The sequence below is a fragment of the Seriola dumerili genome, unplaced genomic scaffold (assembly GCF_002260705.1).
Source record: "Seriola dumerili isolate Sdu_G_001 unplaced genomic scaffold, Sdu_1.0 BDQW01000073.1, whole genome shotgun sequence".
Classification (NCBI taxonomy): domain Eukaryota; kingdom Metazoa; phylum Chordata; class Actinopteri; order Carangiformes; family Carangidae; genus Seriola; species Seriola dumerili.
The window spans coordinates 7,737,221-7,757,820 of record NW_019174328.1 but is presented as its reverse complement, the minus strand read 5'-3'; the positions used below and the strand labels follow the sequence as shown (position 1 = coordinate 7,757,820).

The following is a 20,600-nucleotide window of genomic DNA, read 5'->3' as shown; positions in this document are numbered from 1 at the left end:
CACCCAATAACAAACACATATTTTGTCATGCTATGATGGAGTTGGCCACCTGTTATACCAAAGATAAATGATTTTGAACAGGTTTCTGATTTTGTCTGACAAAATTTAGACCTTAGTAAACTATGAATGTGCAGCTTGGTCAGGAACAAAGTTAGAGTAATTTGAATAATCTGCTGAAATAATTTTTAATCAAGCATTGATCTGTGATTGGTCCCTCAGTGGTTAGAGTCACATTATCACAATCAGACAAAATATATTGTGTGTTATAGGGTGTTTTGATGTCACATGCAAGAATAATAACTGATAGCAGTTTGTTAGATTAAAGGATGTTGGAAGATTTGGATTCCTTGATGCTTGTACTCCATCTATAGGGGTTGCACTCATCTCCAGTATGTAGGTAGACCACTGCTGAGACAAACTGCAGCTTCTCCCATGGTGGATGCTCAGATAGTACAAGTGAAATCACTATTGAATAGACCGCCGTGAACGGGGAAAGCGACGTGAAGGCAAGAAGTCCTCCCATGTGATGTGATTGAGGCCTGACGGACTGTGCTTGTCTGTTATGGCTCCTCCTGCTACAGTAGAACGGGGCTAGACGTAACACCAGTGCAGGGGAACGGGAATAACACACCGCGATACGTTTTCCAGAAGCCACGGCTAGACATGGCAGATCGTGCAATGCTGAAGAAAAAGACATAGATGATGAGCTTTGCGTCGCCTCTTCTGCTGTGAAGGCTTCGACATTTCTTCAAGATTAACAACACCCCAAATGAACTCCGTCAGAGCAAGTAACGTTAGCAGAAGACCTAGGCGAGTATCGAGGCCGCGCCCGGTGCAGCCGGAGAGGAACCACCAGGAAAGAGGTAACGTTAGCTAGCATTACTGAACGGTTTGTCAAACAGCTAGTATTAGAGTTGAACTGTTTGTTTTATGATTGCACGGATTTAAGTGTTGTTTACGGCCATATGTAGTACGTACATTAGGGCAACGTTGGCTGTTGAGATAAAACAGTGGGGAGCATATAGCAGTCTCAAAGGGTCGCCGTGCAGCCAGGAAACACCGAGGCTTTTGTGTGTGTACCTAGCATTCAGGCCGCGCTTTGTTTTGCTTGATTTTTGCAGCGAGTCGGCCTTTCTTTTGCTTGCCTGGCCTCGTATCGCTGCTGAATTTGACTTTTTATCAGCTAACGTTACAATCGTGGTGAAACTGACAAGCTGTAGACAATGGTTTTGCCCGTTCATGGGTGACAAACGCAGAGGATACACAAAGTGGTTTTGCCAGTTGTCGTAGCATGCTAACTGGACCTAGCCTGTGCTAGTTAGCTGTTATTATTAGCATGTTTGGCTATCTATCTGCGTCCTGGTGTTTTCAAAAAAGCCTGTCTTCATAACCTTACAACGTTAAAATGTCAGCGCAGGGGCATAATGCTTGTAACCAGTGTAGTAACGTTACTGTTGCAATTCAGGCATATAATGTTTTGGTTTTTCTCCAGCAACGTTGTGTGATAACCGACGGTGTAATGTAAACGAATATTAACTGCATTTTTCAAAGTAAACATTAGCTAGAGATGCTCTCAAATCATAGTTGCTATGGCTGAAAGCCAGTGCGAGAGACCCAGTCAATTTATAAACAGTAAAGGTTGGTTGCTGAACCTGGTTAAACGTTGTAATGTGGACTAGTGACATGTTGTGATATTGGATCTCATGGCATCACTTGAATGGCAATCAGCAGCAGAGGGTTAACTCTTACTTGTTGTTTCTCATAAGAGTAATTGTAAACATATAACACTAAAGTAATAACTTGATAATACTGACAAAACAATCGTCATACTCATCCTGATAATTAATTAGCAGATTGTAGATTTGTAGTGCTTCTCCCTTTCTCAGTTAATTTATCCAGGCATGATTTAACATGGTACTTATTTCTCTCTGTCCAGATGTTAACAGCATAGCTCAGTTGTCATTTTAACGTGACAGTGAATTAGTAAATGATAGTTTGGTTGGTAATAGTATCTTAGCCTTTTTCATATAATAGCTTATATTTACTGTGAAATGATATGTGTATGTTTCAGCTGAACAAGGCAGGAGAGCTTTTACATTATTTCAGTTTACATCTGCAGAGAATTTGCTCTAATTGGCCCAGTCTGTTTCATAGATGGTGTTTGTAGTGGTTACTGGCCCAGTAGCCGGGGAGAGTTATCCTTGCAACCAGAGCAACAAGCAGACAGTTTGCATCTCCCATCTGGGGTAGCTATCAACTCATCATGCCATGGTGAATAGGCTTACAAATAGATGTCTGGTTTAGCTCAGGGGTGATGTTATGGTTGTTTTGTTTTTCTGATAATTGAATCCTCTCTTGATATGATCTGTAATCAATCTGTAGCATACAGAGCAGGTAATGAACAAAACTGTTTTGTTTTTCCTTGGTTTTGTCCTGTGACCTGTATGATAAATACTGTTTAGGCAATTACCTCAGCTAATCTGATTTTACAATGTATTGCTTATTATAGTCAATTTATTGCTTGAAAGCTCTAATTTTAATAGTTAGTATGATTAACAATTAGTTAAAGGTTGATATTCACGTTTATTGTTCAAGGAAAGATCTAAAAAATACACCCATTGTTGTATATGAGGCTACACATTCTTGAGGGCTCTTCAGGACAACAAGTGAATGCATACTATACTAGTATTATTTAGTCGTATTGCTTACTATTGACAGACAACTCAAATTCTTAATAAGCATATTTAAAATGCTACATCATGAATATGCTGTTGAAAATACATCAGAAACACATTTTCTTGGATTTCCTTCTCTTGCATATCATACAGTATTTTGTATTTGTTTAATTGATAGCATTTTAATTATTCCATTTTTATGTTTTCCACCTTTTGTAGATGAGGACGTTCCTGCAGATATGGTCGCAGAAGAATCCGGTCCAGGAGCTCAGAATAGTCCCTACCAGCTTAGAAGAAAGTCTCTACCCAAGAGAACAGTGTGTCCGACAAAGACCAACATGGAGGTATATTTACCAGACATCCTTAAAAGATTGTAGAAATGCCTACAAGATAAAGATTTGATTTAAAGAAACACTAATTAACAGTTAAATTTTTCCTCTGACTTTTTTAATCCACAGGGTGCTTCCACTTCAACCACAGACAACTTTGGACACCGACCTAAGCGTCCCAGAGTTTCAGGAAAGTGCCAAGATTTACCAGGTAATTAGGAGCACATTACTTGACTTGAAATGTATCTTCCACAAAGTTGCATTCATCATCGTGTTTCCTATAGGCTGTGAGGGGTGATTGTGGGGTTAATTTATGATGGATGAATTACTTTTCCTTCAATACAATGAAAGCACTATTAGGACAAAATGTACAGTTTGTCTCTCATGTTAACTAGTAGTGGGCAGTTAATGCATCACACAAAGTGTCATGTTGCTGGTGCAAAATCTGTTATGAATACATGCATTTTTTTCATACTGTAAAATTTGAAGTTTTACTTTCATTTTCATAATGGGAGATCTGTGTATTGCATAGACCTTGTTTATACAATATGATTTATATGTATGGTATCAATCTCCTGTGAGATCATCTCTTTAAAGACCTCTTTGGTAAAGACATGAAGCAGCACCATGAATTTTACCAAGTGGAAATTATAACTCTGTTATTTGTGGCATTTGGACTCTTTCTCATACTGTGTAGTTCTAGCCAAAGCAGCCATTGCATGGCATTTGGTTCTGGCTTTGCACTTAACATACATGGCTTTGTGGTGTCGAAGTACATGGTCAAAAAATTGGTCATGTTCCCTCATGCTGTGCTTACAGTTGCGCCACATAATTTGTTTTAAAACCAAAGTGATGTTCATGAAGAAAATGTGACATTTTTCTTCAGAATTCATTTTTTGTTCAATGTCCTTCTCCTTACTTTAAAGTTAGATACTAAAAGAAGAGATCTCACGTGATCTGGATATAACTATACTAGTATGCACACTGCTGTCTAACCCCACCCAAAACCCTGTCCTTTCCTATTTAAATCTAATTCTGTGGTCATCCTCCTCCCAGCAGCTCCAGCAGAGCAGTATTTGCAGGAGAAGCTTCCAGACGAGGTGGTGCTAAAGATCTTCTCGTACCTGTTGGAGCAGGACTTGTGCCGTGCTGCGTGTGTCTGCAAACGCTTCAGTGAGCTGGCCAATGACCCCATCCTCTGGTGAGACATGTTAAAATAGATTGGTAGTGTTGGGTACCCTTCTCTTGATCAGTATATTATGATATTTATTTTTCTCCTTTGTGTGTGTTTAGTGAAAATAGGAGCTTTAACTTTTGTATCTTATAAATATTCTTATCAGAACTTAGTTCAAATGTCCTGAGGGCAGTTACAGTAACAGTCCAATTTAGCTACTTGTTTGATTTGAGTCTGTTGACAAAACCTTGTGTATTGGAGACTGAGCAAATCTACCACAAATTAGAGGAGGATGGTGTTAATCATTATTGTGCCTTTGTGTTTCAGGAAGAGGCTGTACATGGAAGTTTTTGAATACACGCGACCCATGATGCACCCTGAGGCAGGGAAGTTCTATCAGATCAACCCAGAAGAGTATGAGCAGCCAAACCCGTGGAAAGAAAGTTTTCAGCAGCTGGTATGGAACCTCCTGTGGGCCCTCTGATTCACTGTGATCTTACAAAAGTCTTGCTTGATATATCTTTGCTTTTTCTCTCAATCAACAAATATTTTTCACCATCATAAAACCATCTGATTTCATATTTTACCATGAAGCAAATGAGACACTGGCAGACAGCTGTTGGTACAGAGCACTACTCTTCATGGTTATTATGGCCTTTAAGGTAGATATATGTAGTGGCACTAACTTTGCCGTTCCCATCTGTGTGACTTTAAATCCTCCTGTGTACAGGCAGCTAATGTCATGTGAAAGGGCAGCACCACAGGCCATAATGGTGACATTCAGTAAGCAGGGTGTAGAAGAAAACTATGTGTTTAAATTGTATTCCTTTGCGATATATTGACCTTTAGGATCGTTTTCACGGGACGAAAAATGTCCCCCCCCATCTTGTTCAAAATGCAATGTCAGTGCAATATCTCTGTAGTCTGAATTTGTTCATGGTGAATTATTCATTTCTTAAGCGTGTGAATAATCATGTGAATATTTTCTTACAGTATAAAGGAGCACATGTTAAGCCAGGCTTCGCAGAACACTTCTACAGTAATCCTGCCAGATACAAAGGGAGAGATAACATGTTTGTAAGTGAACTGTTTCCAGTATTAAGTATTAGTATTAAGTCCCCCTGCCTGTCATTCACCTGACTTGTGATGTTTTCTCCAGTACTATGACACCATTGAGGATGCTCTTGGAGGGGGTCAGGAGCCTCACTTTGACGGCCTGATATTCGTCCACTCTGGTATTTATACAGACGAATGGATCTACATCGAGTCACCAATCACTATGATCGGAGCTGGTATGTGTGTCTGAAGTCACGGTTACTCTTCTGTTTGATTGTACATTTGTTTACTCTCGTCTCTAATTCAACCTTTCTGATCAATGTGTAGCTCCTGGAAAAGTAGCAGAGAAAGTCATCATTGAGAATACCAGAGACTCTACATTTGTATTCATGGAAGGCTCAGAAGATGCTTACGTTGGATACATGACCATTAGGGTGAGATGACCCTTAAAGGTTAATATGCACACTCGCTCGAGAAGTTATAGCTTTTGCTAACAGATTTTGTGTCCACTGCAGTTCAATCCTGATGATAAATCCGCCCAGCACCATAATGCACACCACTGCTTGGAGATTACAGTCAACTGCAGTCCCATCATCGACCACTGCATCATACGCAGCACATGCACAGGTAATGATCTTTGATCCGATGACTGGATATGTTTGTGCTGGAATTGCACTCTTTGGTATATTTTGACATGGATATTGGTGTACTAATAAATCTATCCTGCTTGTTTCAGTGGGGTCCGCTGTCTGTGTCAGCGGCCAGGGTGCTTGTCCCACAATCAAGCACTGTAACATCAGTGACTGTGAAAATGTTGGTCTTTACATCACTGACCACGCACAGGTAACGCACGTCTTTCACCCATGTATTATGTTGAGACGTGAAGGCATGTGTCAGCGTCCCTATTATTGTACAGTTGGGTGTCTAGGCTTCCCATAAGCTAATTGAACAACAGTGAAAGGACCCATCTTTCTCAATTCTTATATGCTCCTGGCATGTGAGGTTGAAATAATAGTGTGATAAAATACAACAAACTGATAAAAATAACTTAAGTGGACATGAAAATGTGTAAAGCGTTAACGTCAACATTGTTCATTTTTCAGGGAATATATGAAGACAATGAGATCTCAAACAACGCTCTGGCTGGGATCTGGGTGAAAAACCATGGAAATCCAATCATCAGACGGAATCACATCCACCACGGCAGAGACGTGGGTGTTTTTACGTTTGACCACGGCATGGTAAGATACAACTTACTCGTGTTTGGTTATTGTTTCAAAAAGTGTTGTTGACTTGTTCATGGACAGTTGTAGTTTTTTTGAACTATTACAGGAAGTGAACGTTTTTCAAGAGCTTCCTTAGTTGTGGTGTCACTGCAGTTGTATGCTCTCATGTTTATAGGAATGTGTTAACATCGTACATGTATACAGTGTATGCAGTGTGGTTATTGTGGAAGTGTAAAGGGTTGGTTACACAAAGTTCTTAACCATGGATTGAACAGTGTTTCCATGGGACACACAGTAATTTCGATATCTGTCCATTTCCAGGGTTACTTTGAGAGCTGTAACATCCATAGGAACCGCATAGCCGGCTTTGAGGTGAAGGCGTACGCCAATCCAACAGTGGTTCGCTGCGAGATTCATCATGGTCAGACGGGGGGCATCTATGTCCACGAAAAGGGCCGCGGCCAGTTCATCGAAAACAAGATCTATGCAAATAACTTTGCTGGGGTGTGGATCACGTCTAACAGTGACCCCACAATAAGGTCAGTGTGGCCTGGCTGCCAAATGTCAAATATTAAATTGAAACACAGTTTTATCATGTCCTGAAATGTGTTGTTTTGTCTAAACACAGGGGCAATGCCATTTTTAATGGCAATCAAGGTGGCGTTTACATTTTTGGTGATGGCCGAGGCCTCATTGAAGGAAATGACATCTACGGTAACGCCCTGGCAGGAATCCAGATCAGGACGAACAGCTGCCCCATTGTCAGACACAACAAAATCCATGATGGCCAGCATGGCGGCATATACGTGGTAAATAATTTAAAAAACATATGCCGCCGTGAAACCGATAAAGTTACAACTGCAGTGTTTTTTAACAAAATAGTCTTATATCTTGGTATGTTTTCATTTCTTCAGCTTTCTTATGCTATAATTTTGGAAACATAGGAGTAATGTATGGTGGTTCTGTATCACGCAGCATGAAAAAGGACAAGGCGTCATAGAGGAGAATGAGGTGTACAGCAACACGCTGGCAGGAGTGTGGGTGACAACAGGCAGCACGCCAGTACTGAGGAGGAACAGGATACACAGCGGGAAGCAGGTAAGATTACAGGACAGTTACAAGTTTAATATTGAGAAATACATGTAAAATCACAAGCCAGAAACAAACAAGTTCTATGCATAACCTTGATGAGATGCATACTGTTTCCTGATGTGATGTAGTTAAACTGATATGAATAATGAATAAATGAGACCTTATATGTTTTCATTGTTATTTAAACAGGTTGGGGTCTACTTCTATGACAATGGCCATGGTGTGCTGGAAGACAATGATATCTACAATCACATGTACTCTGGAGTTCAAATCAGGTGTGTGGAAAATAACAATGACACAAAATTTGTCTGGATATGTTCATAACAGATGAATGTCCCAGTAAAGTCAGTTGTCCTGATGTTAAGAGGGCTCAGTAGGGAAGGAAATGCATTTAGCATAAGTGAAGCGGTGGATCATCTGTCCCTCGTGTGTCCTCTGTTTCTTTGACAGGACTGGCAGCAATCCCAAGATCAGGCGGAACAAGATCTGGGGAGGCCAGAACGGAGGCATTTTGGTTTACAACTCAGGTGAGAAGCAAAGAAGTCTTTTCTGTGGTCATTGCTCATCAGCTCGTGAGTGTGACAACAGTTCTCTTCCCGTTTACTGTTTTGATGAAACGTAAAAGCGTGTTTTTTTTTTTCTTTTTCAGGCCTAGGCTTTATCGAGGACAATGAGATCTTTGACAACGCTATGGCAGGAGTGTGGATCAAGACAGACAGCAACCCCACACTGCGGAGGAATAAGATCCATGACGGGAGAGACGGTGGGATCTGTATATTCAATGGAGGAAGAGGTAACTAATCAATTTATTTTATGAAAGTGGCAAAAGTCTCAACATAGATCGACTTGATCCTTACAAATGATTTAATTTAGGCACCTTTTACAAATTAAATTAAAAATTAAATTTTCATGTTAGTGGTTTGTGTAATCAGCAGTCTCATTACTGTCTTCAGGTTTGTTAGAGGAAAATGACATCTTCAGAAATGCCCAAGCAGGAGTCTTGATCAGCACCAATAGCCACCCCGTCCTGCGGAAAAACAGGATATTTGACGGCTTCGCTGCAGGTGGGTCACATGTGCACAAGCTGTAATCTGTCATCATTCAAAATTGTAAAGAGGTGTTTGAGTTCAGTTATTATGGCCTTTTAACATCCTTACAAATATGCCTGTAAACATACAGTTTTTAGTGAGGTACAGTATGCTCACTAATGGGAAGCAGGAGCACTGTAATATTAACCCCATGTTTTTGTTTTTAACCGCTAGGTATTGAGATCACCAATCATGCCACAGCGACCCTAGAGGGCAATCAGATCTTCAACAATCGCTTTGGGGGATTGTTTCTTGCATCTGGTGTCAATGTTACTATGAAAGGTATGTTCACAGGTCACAAAGATTTTGACACTTTTTCTTGACAAACCCTGAAATGCCAGATCCAAATGTGAGTAACCTGTAGGCTACAAATTCTGCTATCTTTCCTCCAGATAATAAAATAATGAACAATCAAGATGCAATTGAAAAGGCTGTGAGCAGAGGTCAGTGCCTGTACAAGATTTCAAGTTACACCAGCTACCCAATGCACGATTTTTACAGGTAATTTACATTACACTCAGTTACAGTGATTAGAATATCCTTAACTGTTCATGTGTTTTGTGGTTGTTAACAAACACAATTTGGGTTTCCACAGGTGTCACACCTGTAACACAACAGACCGCAACGCCATCTGCGTGAACTGCATCAAGAAGTGTCACCAAGGACACGATGTGGAGTTCATCAGACACGATAGGTCAGTCTTACTGACTCGTATTACAACAAATGAATGCTGTGACCCTGAATGACCAAAATAAACCCTGGCTATTTCCTTACACTCTGACACGTGTCGCCACACAAACAGTTGCATGAAACCACATTTTTGTTGCATTACTGGTTCCACTTGTTGATGTATAAGAGCGTGATCTAACAGAGTTCAGAGAGGGCATCATCATGAGCGTCAAAAAAAATGACTGTATACAAAGGTGGACGATGCATCTCCACTTCCTCATCCAACCCAATCGGGATTCAGTCACAGTTGTTACTTTTTTGGGGAGCTGTAATGTCGTCCATCTTTATATACAGTCATTGGTCAGAAGAGCAGGTTTGAGCACTGTGCTGCATTTCAAAGTCAGAACTCAAATTATGTTAATGAGCAGAATTACAGGTGTACAGCCGGAACAAAAGACACCCCATCAACACATTGTATTGGAGACAGTGAGGAAATCAGGCAATAACAAATGATCTCAGGCCCTCCCACTCACAGACATATTTTACCACTTGTATTTGATGGAAGTGAGACACCATCTGTGAAACTTTGGCTGCCTCCCTAAGACAGTGGGAGTGAAGGAAATTTTTTCAGTGCATTGACATCCTCCACCAATCATCCAGGAATGATTGAAGCATTCAGGCCAAATGTTAATAACATGACCACCACAATCCTCAGATATCAATCCCATTGGACATCATTGAAAACACTGAGCTTTACACCAAACGCAAACCTGTTCTTTCGTAGGCATTAGTTGTCAACTAATATATACACCTAACTGACTGGACAAAGTGACAGATTTATGTATCTAATAAATGACCCGTGAAGAGTATTAGAGGTTACATGGAATACAAATGATCAATCTAACCTGAAATTTGATCAAAATGAAGATATTAAATTGCATATCAAAGAATCGCACAAAATTCCTCAATTTACAAAACCTTATCTCAGTAACTGAATTACCAAATACAGCAGCTCCCCTCCCACTTTAAACTGCATGAATACTAATTCCTCAACATATTTCTCGTTGTACACATATATTACTAAAACAACATATATATTTACAAAGGATTGCCAGTTAAGTTTTATACATCAATTGGTCCCTAGAGATGTTTTTTTTCCTGGAATTTATTGATGCAACATATTGTGCCAACTGTATTTTCTTCTTTGTACCTTAATAAATGTAATAATTTCTCCTCTTCCCTCTCCACCTGCAGATTCTTCTGTGACTGTGGTGCAGGGACGCTGTCAAATCCTTGCACGTTAGCTGGAGAGCCGACTCACGACACAGACACACTGTATGACTCGGCTCCTCCTATAGAGTCCAATACACTGCAGCACAACTGAGCTGGAGACCCAAGGTCTTTTTGTGCTTCAGCAGTAATGGACATAAGACACTTTGAGTTGTGCATTGGAGGAGTAAATCCAAACTAAAATACAGATTCACTTTGACAGAGCATATACAGTGACTTTAAAAAAAAAAAGAAAAAAGAAAAAAAAGACTTGGACATGAATATGCTAAAAGGAGACATTTAGAAAAAAAAAAGTCTGATTATGGATGCCTCGCTTTTTCTTTTCTTCAATTATTTGACAAAAAAGATGACATCAGTGGGACAGAGCAGAAGAGCAGCTGACTCAGGGTTTGTGGGTGCATTGCTTCAGTCAAGTAAGTGAAACTGATGAGAGACGGACAAAAAGCCACAGGCTCATCTGCTATTAAGAAGAGGAACAACGAGATACTGCAGTCATGTACAGCCCCATGGTGGACAGATGCTCAGTCAAAAGAGGCACAACTTTTCTCATGTGGAGGCAAAGGCCCCAAATACAACAATGCTTCCATCACTGGGCAACCGACGTGCTCGTATGATATGTACGGGAAAAATGATCTAGCACTTCAGCTTTTTTTTCACCCCCTCAAGACAACTGTTGAGATTTGATTTTAATGCTTTTTGTGTAGTTTTGTATTTTCATGCAAAAATCTTACTGTACTTGAATGTCTTTATTTTATTAAATGTGTTAATTTTTTTGGTTATTATACCCTAGAATTGCTGTAATTATACTCATGTCGCAGTATCTAACTTCTTTCTGTGAAAGAGATCAGAGAAAAGAGAGGAAAACACTAAACATTTTCTCCAGCAATGTTGACTCATTTTACATTTGCAATACAGAAAAATAGATGCTGAAATGTGCTTTCACAAGACTTGTGTAGCATTGTTGTTTGTCTTTGTAAGGAAGCTGAACTATTATATTTCAGTCTGTTTTACATAATCTATGCATATTTTCAGTTTGTCACGAGAGATCCAATTTAAAAGGAAAAAGCAATGGGGGAAAATTTAGCATTTATATTCAAGGCTGCAGTTGTATAACAATTTAGTGATGTAGTTTCTAAGTAAGATACAGCCTCCTCTTTACTTATTTATCAAATAAAACATTGCTGATTTGGGTCAGGGTATTATACATCTGCAAGGAAATTATCTAAGGACATGTGGATGGTTGTACCCTCTGTGGTACATTGAGAAACTGTCATTGATTCATCAGTCAAGTAGATTACATAATCTATAGACATCTTACCCTGTATTAGAATCAGTATACGGGCACAAATGCTGCTTCTTGGCCTGTTAAGATATAGAATTTCTTTTATATGACAGATTTAATTTTTTACTTGGATTAGGGTTAAAAAAAAAAAAAACAAGTCTTGTGAAAGCACCGGTAATTTTGATGTTCTTTCCCTTGTTTGCCAATGTTGCTGGAGAATTTAAAAGGCTTTTACTCTACTGAAGCTGAGACAAGTATCTATATACAGCGCTATATGGTTTCATTGCCCCCAGTCCTCCCACCCCTCCCAATTCATGTGTACTGGTGATTGTGGGTTCTCATACAGACTGAAATGTATGCATGTATCATAACATCTAGACTTAATATATTGTGAAGTATTCAATAACCGTTATGTAGGCGCTAGCGTGAATTAAAAGGGTTTAATTTCCTAGATGAAACATTGTCATTTTTTTAAAGAATAAACTTTATTAGATCATTACAGTAGTGTTTTTTCAAGTGCTGACAAAACAAAAATTCAGCAAGAACAAATCATGTTTTACTAACTACATGTTGTCGAGCATCAGAACAAGTGAAGCAAAGTGTGTGTTGTCCAGTGTGGCATCTTCAGCAAACTGGCAGAGTTTCCTGCAAGAGAGAAGGGGAGAGGAAATCACAACAGAGCTTTGGTGCTACAGACACCAGGGTGTTACTGCAGTCACATGAGGGGGCAACAACAACATGCATTAACTGATCTATAAATACATACTTGAACAGTCTTAGGCTGACGGTGTTCTTCTCAAACTCTCTGGCCTTCCTGTGTCCTGATTGGATGACATCCTCTGGCAGGCTGGCGAGTCGAGCTGCATTGAAGCCGTAACTCTTTGGACAAGCACCTGTGATGAACTTGTAGAGGAATGTGATGGTTTCTTGACTTGGATCCTCACATTCATTCTCCACCATGCACGCCTGAAAAAGAACAAAACACAGACAATCTAATTAATACCAGGGCATTGCACATGATCCAGAATACACAAAAACAGTCGGACACATGGCACTTTACTGCACATTGTGAGAGTTCATTGGGGGAGACTACAGAACCTGCCCAGCACAAGAGGGAAATTATTCATTTGGGCACATACATAATCCACAAGAAATTAGTATGATGAAAACAAACAAACAACTAATGTGCACAGAATTACTTCAAATTATTTACGTAATGTTAGTAAAGTAACAGGAACTGAAGTTACACGTGGCTAGAAGAGTCCCCACTATGATAACAGCAAGAAAACAGCTGCATTGTAGAGTTTCTGTTCTGTTGACTTGAGGGAATCGTTTCAGTTTATACGCACAAATAACTGTGGAAAGAAATGCACCCAATACCCTCCAGGCTCTTTGTGAAACCAACAAACATGACTTCATAGAGTTCATTTTCTGTACCAAAGGATTAAGTGACAGAAAAAAGTAAAGTAATACACTGTACGAAGGGTGGAACAGATAACCAGGTTGTCTGCACAGAAATTTGACTCTGGCTCCACCACATATTAAGTACAATAGACAGGATGCAATAAGCGAATACAATTTAGAAGATATTTCCCTGGATAATAATTTTAGTCACAGCTTTTTTCATCTCCTGCTTCTTTTGCATTGCTGTACTCACCATGTGGCCCAACCGCACAGCAGGGTTGTTGGCGTAGTCCTCCACCAGGGAGTGGTAATGTGTGGAGAAAAGGGTGCGACAGCAGATTTTCTCAGCAAGCTCCTTCACAACAGCACTGGCAATCGCTGTGCCATCATATGTGGCTGTGCCCCTTCCTGCAAACAGTTCACAGCTCAACAGTTACAGCCCACAAACGTACCACCACAGGAGGAAAACGGTGCCGAAGAGAATTCCTATGATGTTTGCTGGCATTATGAAGCAGCCGTAATAAGCACCAAAGACGTACCTAATTCATCCAGGAGCACGAGCGAGTGTTTAGTGGCATGGTGCAGGATGCTGGCAGTCTCGCTTAGCTCCACAAAGAAGGTACTCTCTCCTGCAGAAGACAAGAGTTGATAGTACAAGCTTAGTGCATGAAGTGGAAGCTCAGATCATTACATAACATTTGTTAAGTGGGGTTTGTGATGTTACCAGCCATAATACGATCTGAGGCTCCCAGCCGGGTGAAGACCCTGTCAACTGGTGTGAAGCGCAGGCTCTCGGCAGGAACATAGCAACCCAGCTGAGCAATGATGATCACAAGTCCACACTGTATATAAAGAGCAAAGCTGCATAAGAAAATGGGCCAACAGAGATATCAAACAGACCTGCATTATTTCCAGTCCATCACTTAATCCTATCAAGTTTTTCATACACAGGGAGAAAACAATAAAACATACATCCATAAGTGACCCACCTGTCTCATGAGAGTGGACTTTCCACCCATGTTTGGCCCTGTGACAAGGACACACAAGGCGTGACCTTTACCCTCATCAGTTTCACCACTACCAGGGCAGCCAATGAAGATGTCATTAGGAATGAAGTCATCGCCAAAGAAGGTCTTGGTGACACAGGGGTGTCGGGATCCAGTGAGGTCAACGAAGGTCGCTACCTGGTCGTCACCCTCAGGGAGCACCACCTGTGGCCGGGTCATCGGTCCGTCTCCACCCTGACTGTAGCGTGACAAGGCCAGCAGTACATCTGAGAAACAAAAAAACAAGACAATTAACTGGAAGTAAAAGTAAAGAGGAATTAAGAATTCAATCTGTCATCCTTTAAAACTCTATGTTAAACTCCTGTTAAATAAGTTAAATAAATAAAACCAAACCTGTGGCTTAGGGATGGTTCAGTGATAGAAAAACACATAAAGAACATTATGTTAGTGCACCAGAGATCAGTAATAAACTATGCAAACTATGTGAGGAGCATACTAAACTAATGAGTATCAACTTAACCAAGTATGCCCAGACTGGTGCAACATCATCTCAAATGCACGCAGGTATATCAGTAACATCTGCAGGAAATGTATTGAGAGCATACACCTGCGATGCCAGCTTGTTTTCAGAAGAAAAAAAAAAAAGGGGGGGTTTCCCTCTGAGACAATTACAAATTAAAAAATTACACTGAGAATGAGAAAGACAGCACTTTGTTTTGTACTGCAGTAATATAAAGTATTACTTCACCTATTTGATTGATCCATGCTGCAATAAAATGATGCTGATTAACAACAATAATAAAAAAAAAAGATATAATTACCAAGCACTGCCATACACTCCACACCAGTCTTCCAGTTGCTGTAGTTCTTGTCGAAGTTGTAGAACAGTCTCCTCATGCAGTCTTTAAGTGCAGCATCCCTCTTCTCCTCAAATCCTTGCAGCTCTGAGAACAGCTGCTCACTCTCCTTTGTTACGTAACGCTTCCAGCCTTTCTTTGTAGATTTCACTTCGTACTCCTCAGGAATATTCCTCTCCGAGACGCTGTCAGGCACCTCCATCTGGAAGCGGTTTCGCCCAGTTCCCCAGTAAGCCATGTTTTTACAGCCGAGTCTCTTCTTCTGTCTGTCCAGGTAAACCTGCAGCTCTCGCTCACAGTTCTTGACCCCAGTCAGAGCCTGGTCGTACTCGGGGTCAAAGCCAGCTTTTGGGGTGATGACACCAGTAGTGCGGGCTTTCTGGTGGTCAAAAGCCGTCTCCCAGCGCCTGAGTTCAGCCGAGAGGTCGGGAAAGAGGCCATCCTTTTCACTTTTCAGACTGATGACTTGGCGGAGCAACGTGGAGCAAAATTCGCCTGAAACTGGAGCGAGGACAGAAATGATCTCCTGCATAGTTTTGAAACCTTCCAGTGCTGAGAGGAAGTCTGCTATCTTGCGTTTGCTGTAGGTGACCTCCTCGTAGAGAACTGCTCTGCTATCAGGGTGGTCCTGGCCCTTCAGAGGAGTGCCAATGCTGTGGATTTTACTGAGGAGACGCTCCAAATCTGGAAGCTTCTTCAGCAGGTCTGAAACCTCTGTAGCCTGGGCCTGGGCTCCCATCAGGTCCTCCACCGCATCCAGTCTGTCCTTGATGGATGTGGGGTTACACAGAGGAGCACAGAGCCACTGCTTCAGCAGCCTCTTACCAAACGGGGTAGAGCACGTGTCCAAGCGCTCCAGCAGCGTCCCCTCTGTTCCTCCTGACCCATTCTGAAAGATTTCCAAGTTTGCCAGAGTCACTCCATCCAGGACCATTCGCTGACGAGTCTGGGCGAAGAAACTGGCAGGTCCAGCAGCTTTCTCCATCTCTACATCAACAGGGACATATTCTTCAAAGTTGGCCATGGAGAGCAGCTCTTGGTCTACCAGACACTTCTTCAGGTAGAAGATGCTTCCACCCAGTGCTGACAGTGCCAGCTCATAGCCCTCCTTAGGAGTAAGGCACAGTGAATCACTCTCAGAGGTCATCTTTTTTAGAAGAGGAGGAAGAGGATTGTTTCCAGTCTCCTGCTTCTTGCCAGTGGTATCTTTAAAGTAGTCTTCCTCTGAGAGGGTTTTAAGAGTCTTCTGCGCGTCCCAGAACTGTGTCCCCGCATTAAGCCCTTCTTGCAGAGCAGAAGACAGAGAGGCCTTGAGTATCTTGCGTGTTTCAACAGATGGGTTCCCCCTTTCAAAGAGCACCTCAGCGGGAGCAAAGTGTGCTATCAGGGTGCGCAGGCGTGAGCAGTGACGATCGTCTGGGAACTGACCGACATGAAAATAACCCACTGACGTGTCTACAAAGCTGACACCGTAGGTGCGGCAGCGGCCAGAGCTTTCCTCTTCAGCCTTTTCCTTTAAACTCAGCAGGAACTTGCTCTGGCTCTCTGAAGGAGCACCGTCTAACACACTGTACGTTTGGGTACCACGTGTGATAATCCGGCACACCTCTCTTCTCACCACACGGTCAAATTTTGTGGGTTTAGCCATGGTCTTACAGCGTGCTTCCATCATATCTGGGGTCTCCGTCTGCTCCACTCGAGCCACCTTGTAGCCTTTCTGGACCAGAACGTCTGAGAAACGCGCAAAGCCGATCTCTGGAAAGCCCGAGTGCGCCCAGGTCCCCTTCATGAAAGTCAGCGCCAGCTCGTTGACTCCAATCACAGCATCCATGTGGTAGAGCTCATAAAACTTCCCCACCTTGTAGAAAATCACTGTATCAAACATCTCCGATTTGAGCTGCCACCACCGACGCATACCAGGAGTGACTCTGTTTAGAAAATCCTCAGGCACATACAGTGTGGAAGGATCGTAGTCATCCTCTGTCTGTCGCCGCCTTCTTCTGTCTTTCCTCCTGCCATCCTGCAACCACTCCAGCTTCTCATGGTCCCAAACTGTTGTACCTCCACTGGAGCCTGAACCATTTGCCTGGCTCTCAAAGCTGTCAGGGGCAGAGAAGGCTGAGAGGCGAGACTTTGTGTCGGCTGCGACAGCTGGTGGAGCTCGTTTCGGTGCAGCAGACAGTGTGGTGGATACTTTGGCTTTTGCATTAGCAGGCTTTTCTTCAGGACGTTTGCGCTTTGCAGGCTTGACGGGGCTTTCTACTTCTGACTCTTGTGTGCTATCCTCTTCCTCCTCTTCACTACTGACCGTTCCTTCTTCCTCTTCATCCTCACTGCTGGATGCAGCCTGTTCTGGTTTGAATTCCTCATCTGAACCATCACTGTCCGAGGCTACAATAATGCGACGGCGCTTGGCCTTGTTGCTCTTTTCTGTTGACGCACGGGATGAACGGCGACTGACTTTGGATGACTTCACTTCCTCATTTTTCTGGAGATCCTCATCAGTGAGCTCTTCATCAGTCAGTGTCGACTTGTCAAGCTGACAGAGCACAAATAAGGAAGAGTAATGACGGTATGTAACTTGTGTTGTTGACCTGATTAGATCTAAGACATTTACTCTGAACTACTCTGAGTAGTGATATATGTATTATTACTTTAGTAACAAGAAAAACTTATCAAACATTTTAGTTAAACTGTGGGCTTTTTAATTTACACATCGTCAACATTCTAACTGCACATAAACACAAAGTCACCTCCATTTCTTCATCATCCTCTTCCTCATCTGATGGGTCTGTGCAGAGGGGTATCTTCAATCTTTTTTCTGGGCTGTCAAACATGACTCCATCAGCAAGCTCCATTGCATGGCGGATTACAGGCTTCCCGCTGAAGAACACCCCGCCGGTTTTAGCATCGCTGCTGTCGGAGCCTGAACCAACAGAGTACAAACTTATCATTCAACAGCAACAGACAAAAAAAGACGTAACGCATAAAAGTTCTAATATTCCTATTCTTCTTCTTTTATCATTATTATGGGAATAATGTTACCAACCTTGGTACTCTCGGATATATTTGGTGCTGACCCATCCCCTAGTAGGAGGTTCATCAAAGAAATGGACATGTATGCGTTGGTCTCGACCGCGGCCTCTCATCTGCTGTCCAGTCAGAGGTTGGGGTACCACCATGCATGGCCACCAGGGGTGTCCCTCCAGTTTTGCCCACACAAGGGCACCGGCACTGAATGGCAGTGAAGATGTGGGATTGCTGGAGGTAATTAAAACAAAGACACATTATAGGAAATAATCTATTGACCCAGAGCAATACAGGCATCTGTTATTCACCAAATTATATGACTCAAAGTATAACTACAAGTTAAGCATTATCCTGTGAGTATTAGAGCCCTTTATGACAGGACAGAGTTAAGCCGCAATTAATGACTATTACCATTAAAAGTGATAATAATTCTAATTCCTGATGATTGACCAACTGCCAAAAAATATGGAAATGCCATGAAATACACATACGTTTATTTGATTAGTCTGAGCAACAGCCCAAGTTTATAATGACATTAAAACAGAGAGAAATAGCCAATTCTCAGAGCTGAGAAACTGAAACCACAGAATCTTCCACAATATAGTTTGGAAAGTAATTTACACAAATAATAAAGAGGAAAAAGGTAGACTAATAATTTTCAGCTCTAGACTGAGTTACAGTATTTGTGGTCATCTAATCCACCATGGCATGGCTACCAGCCATTAAAAATACATTTTAGATTACAGGGCAGATTGTACTAACACTGCAGCACTGAAAAGCAGTTAGTCATTTTGAATTTTGTCATTTATCCACACAACTGGAAAAAACATCCCACCACATGTGCTGCAAAGTAAACAAGCTACTTACTCATATTTGGCTTAAAACTCTTGGGAGCTAATGTTAGAGGGTGTTTGCCCTGAAAAAGTTCATGCTCATGTCTTGATTTAAAACATGCAGTTGCATTTTCATATCCAATGTTTTCTTAAAAGGCACTCAATATTAATGCCAAAATTCTGAATAACAGATGTGATAATTTGATAAAGGTATTACTGTCTCTGTAATTCAACTGCAGCGAGAGTTACTAATTATTTTCTCTGATTTTAGATTTGTTCCAACTGGAGACACAACATGTTACCTGCCATCTAGTGGATACAGATCCAAGCTACACCCATTTTTACTGAGGAGAGCGTACGGAGGAGGGGGGAAGGAGGAGTGGGTGAAACAGAGCCAATACCACAATAATCACCAAACAAGCACATGTTATGGTGTCAACCAAAGATAATCTACACAGTGTCAACTATGACATTAGTAATCATTAGGAAAACTCCCTTTTAATCTCTGCAATCCATGTTGATACAATTAAGTGCATGAAATGAACATGAGAAAAGTAACCCATAGCAATAGAAACAGTAGGTTTTCAAAGTCGACAAAGTCATTGTTCTCTTTTTTTATATTATTCATAAAATGCATCGGATGATTTCGTTTGTTTTTGCATTACCTCGTTTACAATCGGAGAAACAGGTTAAGTCTTTGTGGGGCCTTGCAGACAGTCTTCAGCAGGAAGAAGGAAAACGGTACCTAACGTGGCTCCAGCAATTACACCGCCCCAACATAATCAGCGCTAACTCACCTTTCTTTGGTTGTTGGAGCCTTGTCGCCAAACAGTTTCTTGAACCCCCCTTTGGCGGATTTGGAATCACTTTTTGGCTTTACTTTACTGGTCTTGGCCGGTTGTTGTTGTGGTGTCTGTTTAGCTTGCTCTTTCGGAGAAGAGTTGGACTTCTCCACGGAGGACGGCAGGTCTGCCTCGGTCGGAGAGGGACTAGGCTTCGGTTTGGAGACCGGCGGCGGAGACTTGGTAAAGAAATTGAAAAGAGAGCTTTGCTTCGCCATATGTGCGAGTTTTGAAGGCTGTTGTCGTTGAATTTAGCTATATAAACCTTACGACAGTGATTCTGCATCACCTAGCATCCAGCTACACAGCGTCACAGCGTGAGCCGAGTGCGTCTCGTTCGCGGGAAAGACACGCACGAGATGTGGTGGGTGTGGACACAAGCCTCCACCAATGACAGGCGAGTGGAGAACTCACGTGGTCAAACATGACTTCCCTTGGCGCCCACAAGACTGTTTTTACTTCCCGTTCTTCCTGTCGACTTTATTTCTAACACAGAGGCCACACACTGGTACTCATAAAAGTACTAATACCACAAATAAACAGTATACAAAAAGATACTACACAGTAAAAATACTCAAGTGACAGTGCTGAATTGCAAGTCTTAGTTTGATATATAAGTATAAGCTGGAAAAACTGTACTTTTAAACTGTATTAAAAGTAAAAGTACGCTCCAGAAAAATGGTCCATGTGACTAGTTTTATTATTATATATCATAGTATTGCATATTATGCCATTACATTGTTATT

The 20,600-nt window shown here is 41.6% G+C and overlaps 2 protein-coding genes across 3 annotated transcripts; one reads left to right on the top strand and one right to left on the bottom strand.

Moving 5' to 3' along the window:
- Window positions 1–551: 551 nt before the first annotated feature.
- Window positions 552–10,854, top strand: fbxo11 (F-box protein 11). Of its 2 annotated transcripts, none has more exons than XM_022743632.1 (22): window positions 552–863; window positions 2,895–3,019; window positions 3,134–3,215; window positions 4,064–4,205; window positions 4,506–4,635; window positions 5,172–5,255; window positions 5,338–5,470; window positions 5,562–5,668; window positions 5,750–5,861; window positions 5,971–6,077; window positions 6,338–6,475; window positions 6,782–6,999; window positions 7,089–7,269; window positions 7,436–7,558; window positions 7,742–7,827; window positions 8,003–8,079; window positions 8,202–8,345; window positions 8,506–8,616; window positions 8,815–8,922; window positions 9,033–9,141; window positions 9,236–9,334; window positions 10,564–10,854. In XM_022743632.1, exons 1-22 carry the CDS (start codon window positions 770–772, stop codon window positions 10,691–10,693), a joined length of 2,640 nt encoding a protein of 879 aa, XP_022599353.1. In that variant the 5' UTR covers window positions 552–769; the 3' UTR covers window positions 10,694–10,854. The 2 variants fall into 2 exon arrangements, with proteins under 2 accessions (XP_022599353.1, XP_022599352.1); XM_022743631.1 differs by having other exon boundaries at window positions 4,061–4,205.
- Window positions 10,855–12,011: 1,157 nt separating this feature from the next.
- On the bottom strand, window positions 12,012–20,163 carry msh6 (mutS homolog 6). The gene is made up of 10 exons (XM_022743630.1): window positions 19,810–20,163; window positions 18,199–18,410; window positions 17,903–18,075; window positions 15,114–17,688; window positions 14,275–14,558; window positions 14,010–14,127; window positions 13,825–13,914; window positions 13,539–13,693; window positions 12,648–12,847; window positions 12,012–12,526 (listed from the first exon to the last, which is right to left on the bottom strand). Exons 1-10 carry the CDS (start codon window positions 20,070–20,072, stop codon window positions 12,445–12,447), a joined length of 4,152 nt encoding a protein of 1,383 aa, XP_022599351.1. The 5' UTR covers window positions 20,073–20,163; the 3' UTR covers window positions 12,012–12,444.
- Window positions 20,164–20,600: the final 437 nt, after the last annotated feature.

Excerpts from the sequence above, each read along its gene's own strand:
- fbxo11 (XM_022743631.1), top strand. The coding sequence starts at position 770 with ATGAACTCCGTCAGAGCAAGTAACGTTAGCAGAAGACCTAGGCGAGTA. Across the intron at positions 5,669-5,749 it reads TTGGATACATGACCATTAGG|TTCAATCCTGATGATAAATC; the intron begins GTGAGATGACCC and ends TGTCCACTGCAG. Across the intron at positions 7,270-7,435 it reads AGCATGGCGGCATATACGTG|CATGAAAAAGGACAAGGCGT; the intron begins GTAAATAATTTA and ends TGTATCACGCAG.
- msh6 (XM_022743630.1), bottom strand. The coding sequence starts at position 20,072 with ATGGCGAAGCAAAGCTCTCTTTTCAATTTCTTTACCAAGTCTCCGCCG. Across the intron at positions 17,689-17,902 it reads AGGATGATGAAGAAATGGAG|CTTGACAAGTCGACACTGAC; the intron begins GTGACTTTGTGT and ends GTGCTCTGTCAG. Across the intron at positions 12,527-12,647 it reads GTCAGCCTAAGACTGTTCAA|GAAACTCTGCCAGTTTGCTG; the intron begins GTATGTATTTAT and ends TCTCTCTTGCAG.